The 11505-nt window shown below is 38.8% G+C and overlaps 1 protein-coding gene across 1 annotated transcript; it reads right to left on the bottom strand.

Moving 5' to 3' along the window:
* Positions 1–1832: 1832 nt before the first annotated feature.
* LOC107639065 (transcription termination factor MTERF15, mitochondrial-like) lies at positions 1833–3455 on the bottom strand. The gene has a single exon (XM_088483066.1). The coding sequence runs from the start codon at positions 3173–3175 to the stop codon at positions 2081–2083; it is 1095 nt and encodes a 364-aa protein (XP_088339192.1). The 5' UTR covers positions 3176–3455; the 3' UTR covers positions 1833–2080.
* Positions 3456–11505: the final 8050 nt, after the last annotated feature.

Below are 11505 nucleotides of genomic sequence, written 5' to 3'. Positions count from 1 at the left end.
ACACAAATTATTGCCACTTATTTTTAGAGGAAGTTAATTTTTAAGGAGCTACAATATTATTTATTATCTTTAGAGAATTATTTAGTCAAAAATTAAAACTTTTGGAGTTTAGGGAAAAAAATAAAACAGGAATTTACTCGATTATGATAATTCTATTATTATATTACATTATCTTATTTTTTGTCAATATATTACATTATACTTTGTAACGATGTTTTTCTTTTTAGTTTTGTCAATATCTTATTTTTTTAATATATCACTTTTATTCAAACTTCAATTTGACCAACTCTAATCCAAACACACACTAATATGTCAGAGTACATTGGATTCTAACTTTTAATTAATCACTAGACCAACTCAAGTTTGTTTAGTTATTTTTTACTCAAGTTTGTTTAGTTTTTTTTTTTTTTTTTGGTCATACATACACATTTACTCACTCAAACACACTAACCTAGCCAGTAGCCACGGCTAGAACCCAAACTTGGTGTGGTTTAGTTTGAGGCAAACAGCTTCGCCACTACATCACATATTCACATGCCTCAACCCCATGTTGGTTTACTTTGTAATGATGTTTATTCGAAGCAAGCAAGCAACTGTTAGAGTCAATTTGGATAAACACCAAATTGGGCTATCATCCACCCTTCATTCCAAACCCAAAGAGAAGTATTAACTCAAATCTGAATAAAGCAACTGAGACAAGTTTCTTTTATATCCATAACCTCAAATAGAATTCACAATTCAGAAAGCTGAACTAATAACTGAATAAACTAATTAGTAGAATCAATAAAAGCAAGTTATAGAATCAAACGAGACAGCCTTAGCATTAATTTTTAACCCTTATACCAACATCTAACATCACCTTATAAATAAACAAATCTAAGAAGTAAATCTTTGTGGCTCCTATGATTCTACCAGAATGCCACACTCAGAATTAGCTTAAGTTTTTGTTTTCCATTTTTTCACCAACGGCAAAACTTATACCCTATGTTATTCAAATGAATTATGATCATACTGCAAATAAGGACAAAACTTTCCCTTGAATCACGGAGAAGCATCTTCCTCGTAGATAAAAATATTTACTAAAGAGTGTTAGAGAATGAATAAAAACAACAATTAAATCTTGTTCTACTAGATGGATTGGGAATACCAAATTGACCTAAAAAACACAGAACAGATCCAAAGGGAAAAGCAAGCTAAGTTTCTTCTTTATAAAAAATTACAAGTCTAGTAAAGGAACTCAAAACAGAAAATCAGAAGAAAGATCCTGATCTGTATTTATCTCATATACAGTTATCCATCTCAAGCAAGTAGTAAGTAGACTGCGAGGCTGCTACCTGAACTACCATGCTTATGCTGTGCCCAGAAGCTGTCGTGACTCACACCATATATAGGTAAACATATGATGATGAATGAACAATTATTCAATCAATCAAACTTTGCTTTCACTTGGTCATCAATACATGACTCATAGTCATATCTAAGCTCAATGAACTTATCTACACCTAAAATAGAGATTTGAGTAGAACCAAGTACTAGATCCTTTCAATGAGATATCACTAATATGAAAATTGGAAGATAATATTGCAAGGGAAGGCAGCAGCAACAGCAGCATCCACATATCAGCTAGGTTACAAACAAACAAGAGAAATCAGAAACTATGTGAACAAATCCTAGTTAAACCACCCATCAACATCTCACTTATGTCTCTATCTCTCTTCTCTCCATTTTACTGTTTCTTCTCTGATTTTTACTCCCACCTACTTGTATTTGTATCTACAAATTTCAGGCGATGCACCAAAGTTGTGTGTCAGCCTATCAGTCCATGTTAAGAATTTGTACTTATGCATCAATCATTTATTAAACACCAAGTAGTTGATACACATCATGACTATGAAGGGAATTGAAGAATGACAACAATCAACAAGCAATGAAATGCGGCGGAAATAAATAAACCATATCGGTCAAATTAGTCACAATTTAGACAGAGGGAGAGTTAACAATGGATGAAGAAAAAAGAATAAGGTTTAAAACTAGTTGATACTTGATAAAGGAAAAATGCCATAGATCTCATTGCCTATTATCATGAACATCCTTTTTTCTCATAGTATATCTTACGTAGTTGAGACCTTTCCTTGGTAAAACATTCCACAAACTTGTTAAAGAACAACTCTTCAGAAACATAAAATGGGGTACTTAAATCATCATTCTTGTTTCTCAGACCTCTTGAAAGTAAATACTGGAGAACAAAAGCCCTTGGAATAATCCTTCTCTCCAAATTATATCCAAAAAGCCATGGAATCTTGGCAAGACTCAAAGGGTCCCAACCTAATTGATTGACCCAAAGTTTCATCACCTCATTAATCTTATCCTTAGATGATAGCATACATAAAGGGTTCCTCCTGAATGCTTGGGACGTTGTTTCTTTAGACCAACCCCAGCTCTTCAAGATATCGACTTTCGCATCCCACAGTGATTTCCGTATAGTCTTCTTGGCTAGCAAAGCTATGGCGAATTTAACCGATGACGGATCAAACCCTAATTCCTTTACTTCATCCACAGGCTTCCTCAAATCAGAAGAAAAGAGCACGGACACTCTGGTACGATACAAATGGCGGATTGCGGAGTTAGATACTCCTGCATCAGCCAACAACTTGACATTTTTTGGCAAGCGAGGCTCCATGAACAAAGCAGGGAAAGAAGCAATGCAACGGAGCGTTTTCTGATCGGATTCAAAGAAGGTGTTCATCATTCCATAAGTAGGGATTATGTTGTTCTTGAGGCTCGAATGCAAGAATCTAGGGTTCCTAGTGGCTAGCAGAACAATGTCATCGGTGGAAGCACCTTTGGAGGCCAGAAATTGAAACTTTGGCAGGATTCTTTCCGGATTGGCTGAAAGTATCTTAGGTAGCTTAGCAACAATGGAAGCGATTTGGGAATGGGAGAATCCATGGGTCTTGAAGAATGCGATGATTAAGTCTGCCTTGTGTGGGGTCTTGAAACGATGCCGTTTTGATGCGTTTAGAGCAGATTGTGGGGTGAAGCCAAGGTTATTGATGAGGTATGAAACCGTCAAAGAGTGTGATTGTGAAGTGCAGAACATGTGTGGTTGTGTTCTTTGGAATAGAACTTTTAGGTTTAGATAGATAAGGGGTTTGTAACGGTGGGAGTTAAACATGTTGGTTGATGAATGACGAGTGATAACAGAGAACAACAAACAAAAAAGATGGAATTATAGAAGCATAAAAGAATTCGTATGAGATTGAAGGAAGAAGCTACTTAATTGAGCAAGAAGAGAAGGGAAGGCAGTTTAGAGAGTAAAAAGCGACTTTGGCGATGGCGTGAGCAGAGAGGGTTCCTTTGGTTGTGGCGAGAACTGATGGGATGGGAGAAGCGGGCGAGAGCGAGAGCGAGAGGAACAGGGTATTTCACTATTTTGGGAAAAATGAAAAAAAAAAAAAGGGCAATTCACGTAAAAAAACACTAGATCACAATCAATTTTATGTTAATCCCCTAAAGGCAGAAATATTAAGTGCCAATTATTTAATTTGAATTGATTTAATTTGAATTGATTAAATTCGATTTAGTTATTTTAGTGATAATCCATCTATAATAAATTAAAACCAATTATTTTAACTTTTAAAGTAAATTTATGGTATGTGTTTATAGTAATTTAAATTGATTGGATTTAAATTAGATTATAGTAAATCATTTTGAGTGACTTCGATTTAGTATATATATTAATATTTTAATTTGTAATAACATTACGAAAATATAAACTTTTTAAAAAATATGGTTGTACGAGATGTTTTTAGTACGGGTTGAGGGATGGATCGAGAACTTGCGGGTCGAGGCTGATGCCAGATCACTAGATTGGAGCGATAAGGGGAGGTACCTGCAAAGACACTCCGACGCTCAAGTCAGAATGGATCTGAGAGGTATAAGGTGTGAGGAGTGAATGAATACCTGGAGGGACTAGAGTCCTTTATTTATAGATGGTGGTGAATATCATATCTTATCTTGTTTGGCTAAGATAAGGGAGACATTTGAATTCGAAAGTTAGTTAGGAGTTCTTATCGGGCTGGTTTTGGGCCCTTTGAGTGGCGGAGAGGGTTTTGGATCTGGGCGACTGGGTCCGGAGTTATTCCGGGTGTAGAATCTGTGGGTTGGATCCGTAACAGTTGCCCCCACAGCGGGAGGACGATCGAGGTCGGTCTCTGTCGCTGAGAGGTATGGTTTTGGTCGCTTAGTCGTTTCATCGGAACGTTCGGTAGATGTCGTTTTTTGTGCGGGTCGGCGCCCTGGTAGTAGTTTTCATGTTTTGGGCTTGGTTCGTCTTCCGTGCCGTTCGTTTGGTGCGAACCTTCCGTTTTCTTGCGCTCGTTTAATTTTTCGAGACATGCTTTTTGGTTTCCCGAAGGAGCATTTATTGCAAGGGAAAATTTCTCCTTTTTGCCCTTCTGCGTTTTGTTTATTCTTTGGGGTATTTTCGTCTTTCTTCTTTGGGTTTAAAAATCATTTTGGTTCCCATTTTTCTTTTCCTTGTTGCTTTTTCTGGTTCTAAGCTTTCAAGAGTACTTTCCCTCTATTCTGGTGCTGTTCTGTGTTTCTGGTTGTGTTCCTGCTCTTCTGTTCCAGCATTCTTCAGGCTTTCGCTTCGCATTATCAGGTTAGCCTTCTTTTTTCTTTGTTTATTTTACAGTCATTCTATTCCTGTCTGCTTTGCATTTCTGTGTTTTTAGTGTGGATTGGGGTTGTCTTTTTTGTGTATGGTGTTTCTGTTCTTTTGGGTGATGGGTTTCGTAGGGGGGATGAGCACCACTGTGTAGTTGGTAGTAGGTAGTGGTATTTGCTTTAGTTTTCCCTCGCCGTTTTCTGCCATGTGGTTTAGGCTGATGGCGGTGCTCATCGATGTTTTAGGTATAGCGCGTCGGAGGACCGAGGGTGTGAGGGCTCCGGTGATACCAGCGGGGGCGTCCCTTTCCTTTACTCCTGGGTAACCAGTGATGTGTGGGGGACACCGTCGCGGATGACGGAGGCGGACCTCCAACGACTTCGTGATGAGGGGGCTGTTTGCGGGGTGGTGACGCCGAGCATCATTATGAGTTTTCCGTTCCGGGGGTTTACGAGAGGGTTTGTTATACTAACTTGGACTCGCCGACCGTTCCGGATTGGTTATGGGTGTACGAGGCAATGTTCACCTGTCTTGGCGTGCGGCTGCCCTTTTTCCCTATCGTTCAACAGTTGTTGAGCCAATGTTCCGTGGCGCCGTCCCAGCTGCATCCGAATAGTTGGGCGGCGATCCGGACTTTTGAGCTCATGTGCGAGTTTCTGGAGCTTCCGGTGTCCGTGAATGTATTCCTTTTCCTCTTCTTGTGCACCTTTCCTTCCAAGGAGGGAAAGCACAAGAAGGGGTATATGTCTTTTAGGGCTCAGCCTCATCGTCAGGTATTCGGCTTGTATGAAGATTCTTTTTATGGGTTTAAGAGTGGGTATTTCAAGGTCCATCCTACAAAGGGGCATCATCCGTTCTGGCTGACGTTGGAGGGTGAGCGGCGGTTCCCCACATATTGGAATTTTGTGGTGGGGGCTGTCTGTTCTCACCCGGGTGACGCAGGAGTTTTTGACTGCGAAAGACCGGGATGTCGCCCTCGTCTTGTGGCAGTTGTTTGGGGAGCGTCCTCTTAATCCTAGGGATGTGATCTGTGTTTTGTTTCCACTTCTCTCTTTTTTTTCTTGTGGTTCCGAGTTGGGTACTTATGCTTTTTCTTCTTTTAATCTTTCTTGCAGTTAAGATGGCTGGGGGTTTGACGACTCTTGCAAGGTTGAAGGCTCAGTTGTCTCAGGGGACTCCTTCTAGCGGTACTCCCTCCACTCCGACCTCACGACCTTCTGATGATACGAGAACTGTCTCTGAGGATCTGGCGTTGACTGAAGGTGGCACCGAAGGGTCAGGTCGGGGTGTGGAGGTTGATGATGATGTGGTGGTGGTGTCGCCGGAGGGTGCTTCCCGGAAGCGAAAGCGGTCAGAGGATGTTGATAGTGAGAATTTGGTGGAGGGGGAGGGTGTGGTCCCGTCAGTGATGGATCGTCATTTTGACGCTCCGGCCTTCATCGATGAGTACCTTATGCCCGGCATGGAGGATTTCTTCCGTGAATGTGATGTGACTTTTCAGGCTAAGTCCCTTTACCGTTCCCTTCTTCGTTCTGCTGTGATTGTTCGGAAGGCCGAGCCTGTGATGGCTCAGGTGGGCCTTCTGGACAAGAAATTTCGTCAATCTCAGGCCGAGGTGGCGAGATTGAAGGGGTTGCTTGCGGATGCCGAGTCGGCGAGGGAGCGGGCAGTGAAGTCATCCGAGGAGTCTGGTGCTGAGATCCTTCGCCTTTCCGAGGTTGAGACTTCTCTTTTGTCTCAGCTTGGGGAAGAGCGGAGGAAGGCTTCAGATGCCGAGTCCTAAGCAGCCGTGCTTTTGGCCGATGTTGGTACTCTGAAGGATGAGGTGGCCAGTTTGAAAGCGGAGGTTGTGGGTTTAAAAGAGGAGAAGACTGTGTTGCTTGCTGATGTGAAGGAAGCTATTGCTGCTACCGAGGAGACGATGAAAGCTCAGGATTTGGTGTTGGCGCCTGGAGCGGACGTGTCTATGATGGGAGCTTTCAAGACTGTCCGTGATGGCCAGATCGTTGATGAGCGGATAATTTATACGCTTTTTGACATTGTTTTTAGTATGTTTTTAGTAGAATCTGGTAACTTTTAGGGATGTTTTCATTAGTTTTTATGTTAAATTCACATTTCTGGACTTTACTATGAGTTTGTGTGTTTTTCTGTGATTTCAGGTATTTTCTGGCTGAAATTGAGGGACTTGAGCAAAAATCAGATTCAGAGGTTGAAGAAGGACTGCTGATGCTGTTGGATTCTGACCTCCCTGCACTCAAAATAGATTTTCTGGAGCTACAAAACTCGAAATGGCGTGCTTCCAATTGCATTGGAAAGTAGACATCTAGGGCTTTCCAGCAATATATAATAGTCCATACTTTTTTCAAGTTTAGATGATGCAAACTGGTGTTCAACGCCAGCTTTCTGCCCAATTCTGGCGTCCAGCGCCAGAAACAAGTTGCAAAGTGGAGTTCAACGCCCAAAATGGCACAAAAGGTGGCGTTCAACTCCAAGAAGAACCTCTACACGTGCAACACTCAAGCTCAGCCCAAGCACACACCAAGTGGGCCCCGGAAGTGGATTTATGCATCAATTACTTACTTCTGTAAACCCTAGTAGCTAGTTTATTATAAATAGGACCTTTTACTATTATATTAGACATCCTGGATTGTATTTTGATCCTGTGATCACGTTTTGGGGGTTCGCCTCTCGGCCATGCCTGGACCTTTCACTTATGTATTTTCAACGGTAGAGTTTCTACAGTCCATAGATTAAGGTGTGGAGCTCTGCTGTTCCTCAAAGATTAATGCAAAGTACTACTGTTTTCTATTCAATTCATCTTATTTGGCTTCCAAGATATTCATTCGCACTTCAATCTGAATGTGATGAACGTGACAATCATCATCATTCCCTATGAACGCGTGCCTGACAACCACTTCCATTCTACATTAGATTGAATGAGTATCTCTTAGATCTCTTAATCGGAATCTTCGTGGTGTAAGCTAGAATGATGGCGGCATTCAAGAGAATCCGAAAAGTCTAAACCTTGTCTGTGGTATTCCGAGTAGGATTCAATGATTGAATGACTGTGACGAGCTTCAAACTCGCGATTGCTGGGCGTAGTGACAGACGCAAAAGGATAGTAAATCCTATTCCAGCATAATCGAGAACCGACAGATGAATAGCCGTGCCGTGACAGGGTGCGTTGACCATTTTCACTGAGAGGATAGGATGTAACCATTGACAAGGGTGATGCCTCCAAACGATTAGCCGTGCCGTGACAGGGCATTTGGATCATTTTTCCGAGAGAAGACCGAAAGTAGTCGTTGACAATGGTGATGCATTACATAAAGCCAGCCATGGAAAGGAGTAAGACTGATTGGATGAAGACAGCAGGAAAGCAGAGGTTCAGAGGAACGAAAGCATCTCTATGCGCTTATCTGAAATTCTCACCAATGATTTACATAAGTATTTCTATCCCTATTTTATTAATTATTTTTGAAAACCCCATTACTATTTTATATCCGCCTGACTGAGATTTACAAGGTGACCATAGCTTGCTTCATACCAACAATCTCCGTGGGATTCGACCCTTACTCACGTAAGGTATTACTTGAACGACCCAGTGCACTTGCTGGTTAGTTGTGCGAAGTTGTGAACCATGGTATTGGCATCATGTTTTTGGCGCCATTACCAGGGAAAGAAAGAGCAATGAATTTTACATAATCAAGGTGTAATCACAATTTCTGCGCACCAAGTTTTTTTCAAAAAATTTTCAAAAATCTTTCAAAATTTTCTCCTTTGTTTTCGAAAAAATTTTAAAATAAAAATGTTTTCAAATATTTTATAATTTTATTCAAAATTTTTAAGCATAAATTCTAGTGTTTCATGAAGCATGCTAAAGCCTGGCTGGCTGTAAAGCCATGTCTAAATTCATTTGGACTGAGGCTTCCAATTTGTTATCAAGAGCAAGCTAGTTGGTGCTAATCCACCTACTACTGTTCATGATCTACCTGTTACATGCTAAAGCTTGGCTGGCTATTAAGCCATGCCTGACCCTTTGATTGGAGCTTTAGACTAAAGAGCATAAGATTCTTGGAATTCATATTAAAAATTTTGGAATCCTTATTTTTCTTTTTCAAAATGATTTTCGAAAAATTAAAAGAAAATACAAAAAAATCATAAAATCATAAAAAAAAATAAAAAATATTTTGTGTTTCTTGTTTGAGTTTTGAGTCATGTTATAAGTTTGGTGTCAATTGCATGTGCATCTTGCATTTTTCGAAAACTCATGCATTCATAGTGTTCTTCATGATCTTCAAGTTGTTCTTGGTAAGTCTTCTTGTTTGATCTTTGCATTTGCATGTTTTGTGTCTTTTCTTGTTTTTCATATGCATTTTTGCATTCATAGAGTCTAAACATGAAAGATTTCTAAGTTTGGTGTCTTGCATATTTTCTTTGCATATAAAATTTTCAAAAATATGTTCTTGATGTTCATCATGTTTTCATAGTGTTCTTGGTGATTCATCTTGACATTCATAGCATTCTTGCATGCATTCATTGTTTTGATCCATAACTTTCATGCATTGCATCATTTTTCTTGTTTTTCTCTCTCATCATAAAAATTCAAAAATAAAAAAAAATATATTTCCCTTTTTCTCTCTCAAAATTTCGAAAATTAGATTTGACTTTTTCAAAAATTTTTAAAATTCAATTATTTTTTATGAGTCAAATCAAATTTTCAATTCAAAAATCTTATCTTTTTCAAAATCCTTTTCAAAAATCAAATCTTTTTCATTTTTCTTAGTTATTTTCGAAAATTATAAAAATATTTTTCAAAAATATTTTTCTTATTTTTATATCAAATTTTCGAAAATAACAATAACAATTAATGTTTTGATTCAAAAATTTCAAGTTTATTACTTACTTGTTAAGAAAGATTCAAACTTTAAGTTCTAGAATCATATCTTGTGATTTCTTGTGAATCAAGTCATTAATTGTGATTTTAAAAATCAAATCTTTTTCAAAACTAATTTCAATCATATCTTTTCAAAAATATCTTCTTATCTTATCTTTTTCAAAATTTGATTTTTAAAATATCTTCTCTAACTTCTTATCTTCTTATCTTTTCAAAAATTGATTTTCAAATTTTGTTTCAACTAACTAACTAACTTTTTGTTTGTTTCCTATCTTTTTCAAAACTACCTAACTAACTCTCTCTCTCTAATTTTCGAAAATATCTTCCCTCTTTTTCAAAAATTCTTTTTAATTAACTAATTATTTTAATTTTTTATTTTAATTTTCGAAAAAAAATCACTAATCTTTTTCAAAAACTATTTTCGAAAATCACTAACCATTTTTCAAAAACAATTTTCGAAAATTCCCTCTCTCTCTTTTCTTCTCCTTTTCTTCCACTCACCTAAAGGGAACCTCTATACTTGAGTAAAAAGGATCCCTATTATTATTATTTTTTCTGTGCCCTCTTCTTTGTCATATGAGCAGGAGCAAGGACAAGAATATTCTTGTTGAAGCAGATCCAGAACCTGAAAGGACTCTGAAGAGGAAACTAAGAGAAGCTAAATTACAACAATCCAGAGATAACCTTTCAGAAATTTTCGAACAGGAAGAGGAGATGGCAGCCGAAAATAATAATAATGCAAGGAGGATGCTTGGTGACTTTACTGCACCTAATCCCAATTTACATGGAAGAAGTATCTCCATCCCTATCATTGGAGCAAACAATTTTGAGCTGAAACCTCAGCTAGTTTCTCTGATGCAGCAGAACTGCAAGTTTCATGGACTTCCATCTGAAGATCCTTTTCAGTTCTTAACTAAATTCTTGCAGATCTGTGATACTGTTAAGACTAATGGAGTAGATCCTGAAGTCTACAGGCTCATGCTTTTCCCTTTTGCTGTAAGAGACAGAGCTAGAATATGGTTGGACTCTCAACCCAAAGACAGCCTGAACTCTTGGGATAAGCTGGTCACGGCTTTCTTAGCCAAGTTCTTTCCTCCTCAAAAGCTGAGCAAGCTTAGAGCTGATGTTCAAACCTTCAGACAAAAAGAAGGTGAATCCCTCTATGAAGCTTGGGAAAGATACAAACAGCTGACCAAAAAGTGTCCTTCTGACATGCTTTTAGAATGGACCATCCTGGATATATTCTATGATGGTTTATCTGAGCTATCAAAGATGTCATTGGATACTTCTGCAGGTGGATCCATTCACCTAAAGAAAACGCCTGCAGAAGCTCAAGAACTCATTGACATGGTTGCTAATAACCAGTTCATGTACACTTCTGAGAGGAATCCTGTGAGTAATGGGACGCCTCAGAAGAAGGGAGTTCTTGAAGTTGATACTCTGAATGCCATATTGGCTCAGAACAAAATATTGACTCAGCAAGTCAATATGATTTCTCAGAGTCTGAATGGAATGCAAGCTGCATCCAACAGTACTCAAGAGGCTTCTTATGAAGAAGAAGCTTATGATCCTGAGAACCCTGCAATAGCAGAGGTAAATTACATGGGTGAACCATATGGAAACACCTATAATCCATCATGAAGAAATCATCCAAATCTCTCATGGAAGGATCAAAGGCCTCAACAAGGCTTTAATAATGGTGGAAGAAACAGGTTTAACAATAATAAACCTTTTCCATCATCCACTCAGCAACAGACAGAGAACTCTGAACAAAATACCTCTAATTTAGCAAACTTAGTCTCTGATCTATCCAAGGCCACTGTAAGTTTCATGAATGAAACAAGGTCTTTCATTAGAAATTTGGAAGCACAAGTGGGCCAGCTGAGTAAAAGGATCACTGAAATCCCTCCTAGTACTCTCCCAAGCAATACAGAAG

The sequence above is a fragment of the Arachis ipaensis genome, chromosome B4, assembly GCF_059453495.1.
Source record: "Arachis ipaensis isolate K30076 ecotype BB chromosome B4, ASM5945349v1, whole genome shotgun sequence".
In the NCBI taxonomy this organism is placed as follows: Eukaryota; Viridiplantae; Streptophyta; class Magnoliopsida; order Fabales; family Fabaceae; genus Arachis; species Arachis ipaensis.
The sequence above is the reverse complement of the archived record's forward strand: the minus strand, read 5'-3'. Positions and strand labels throughout refer to the sequence as shown.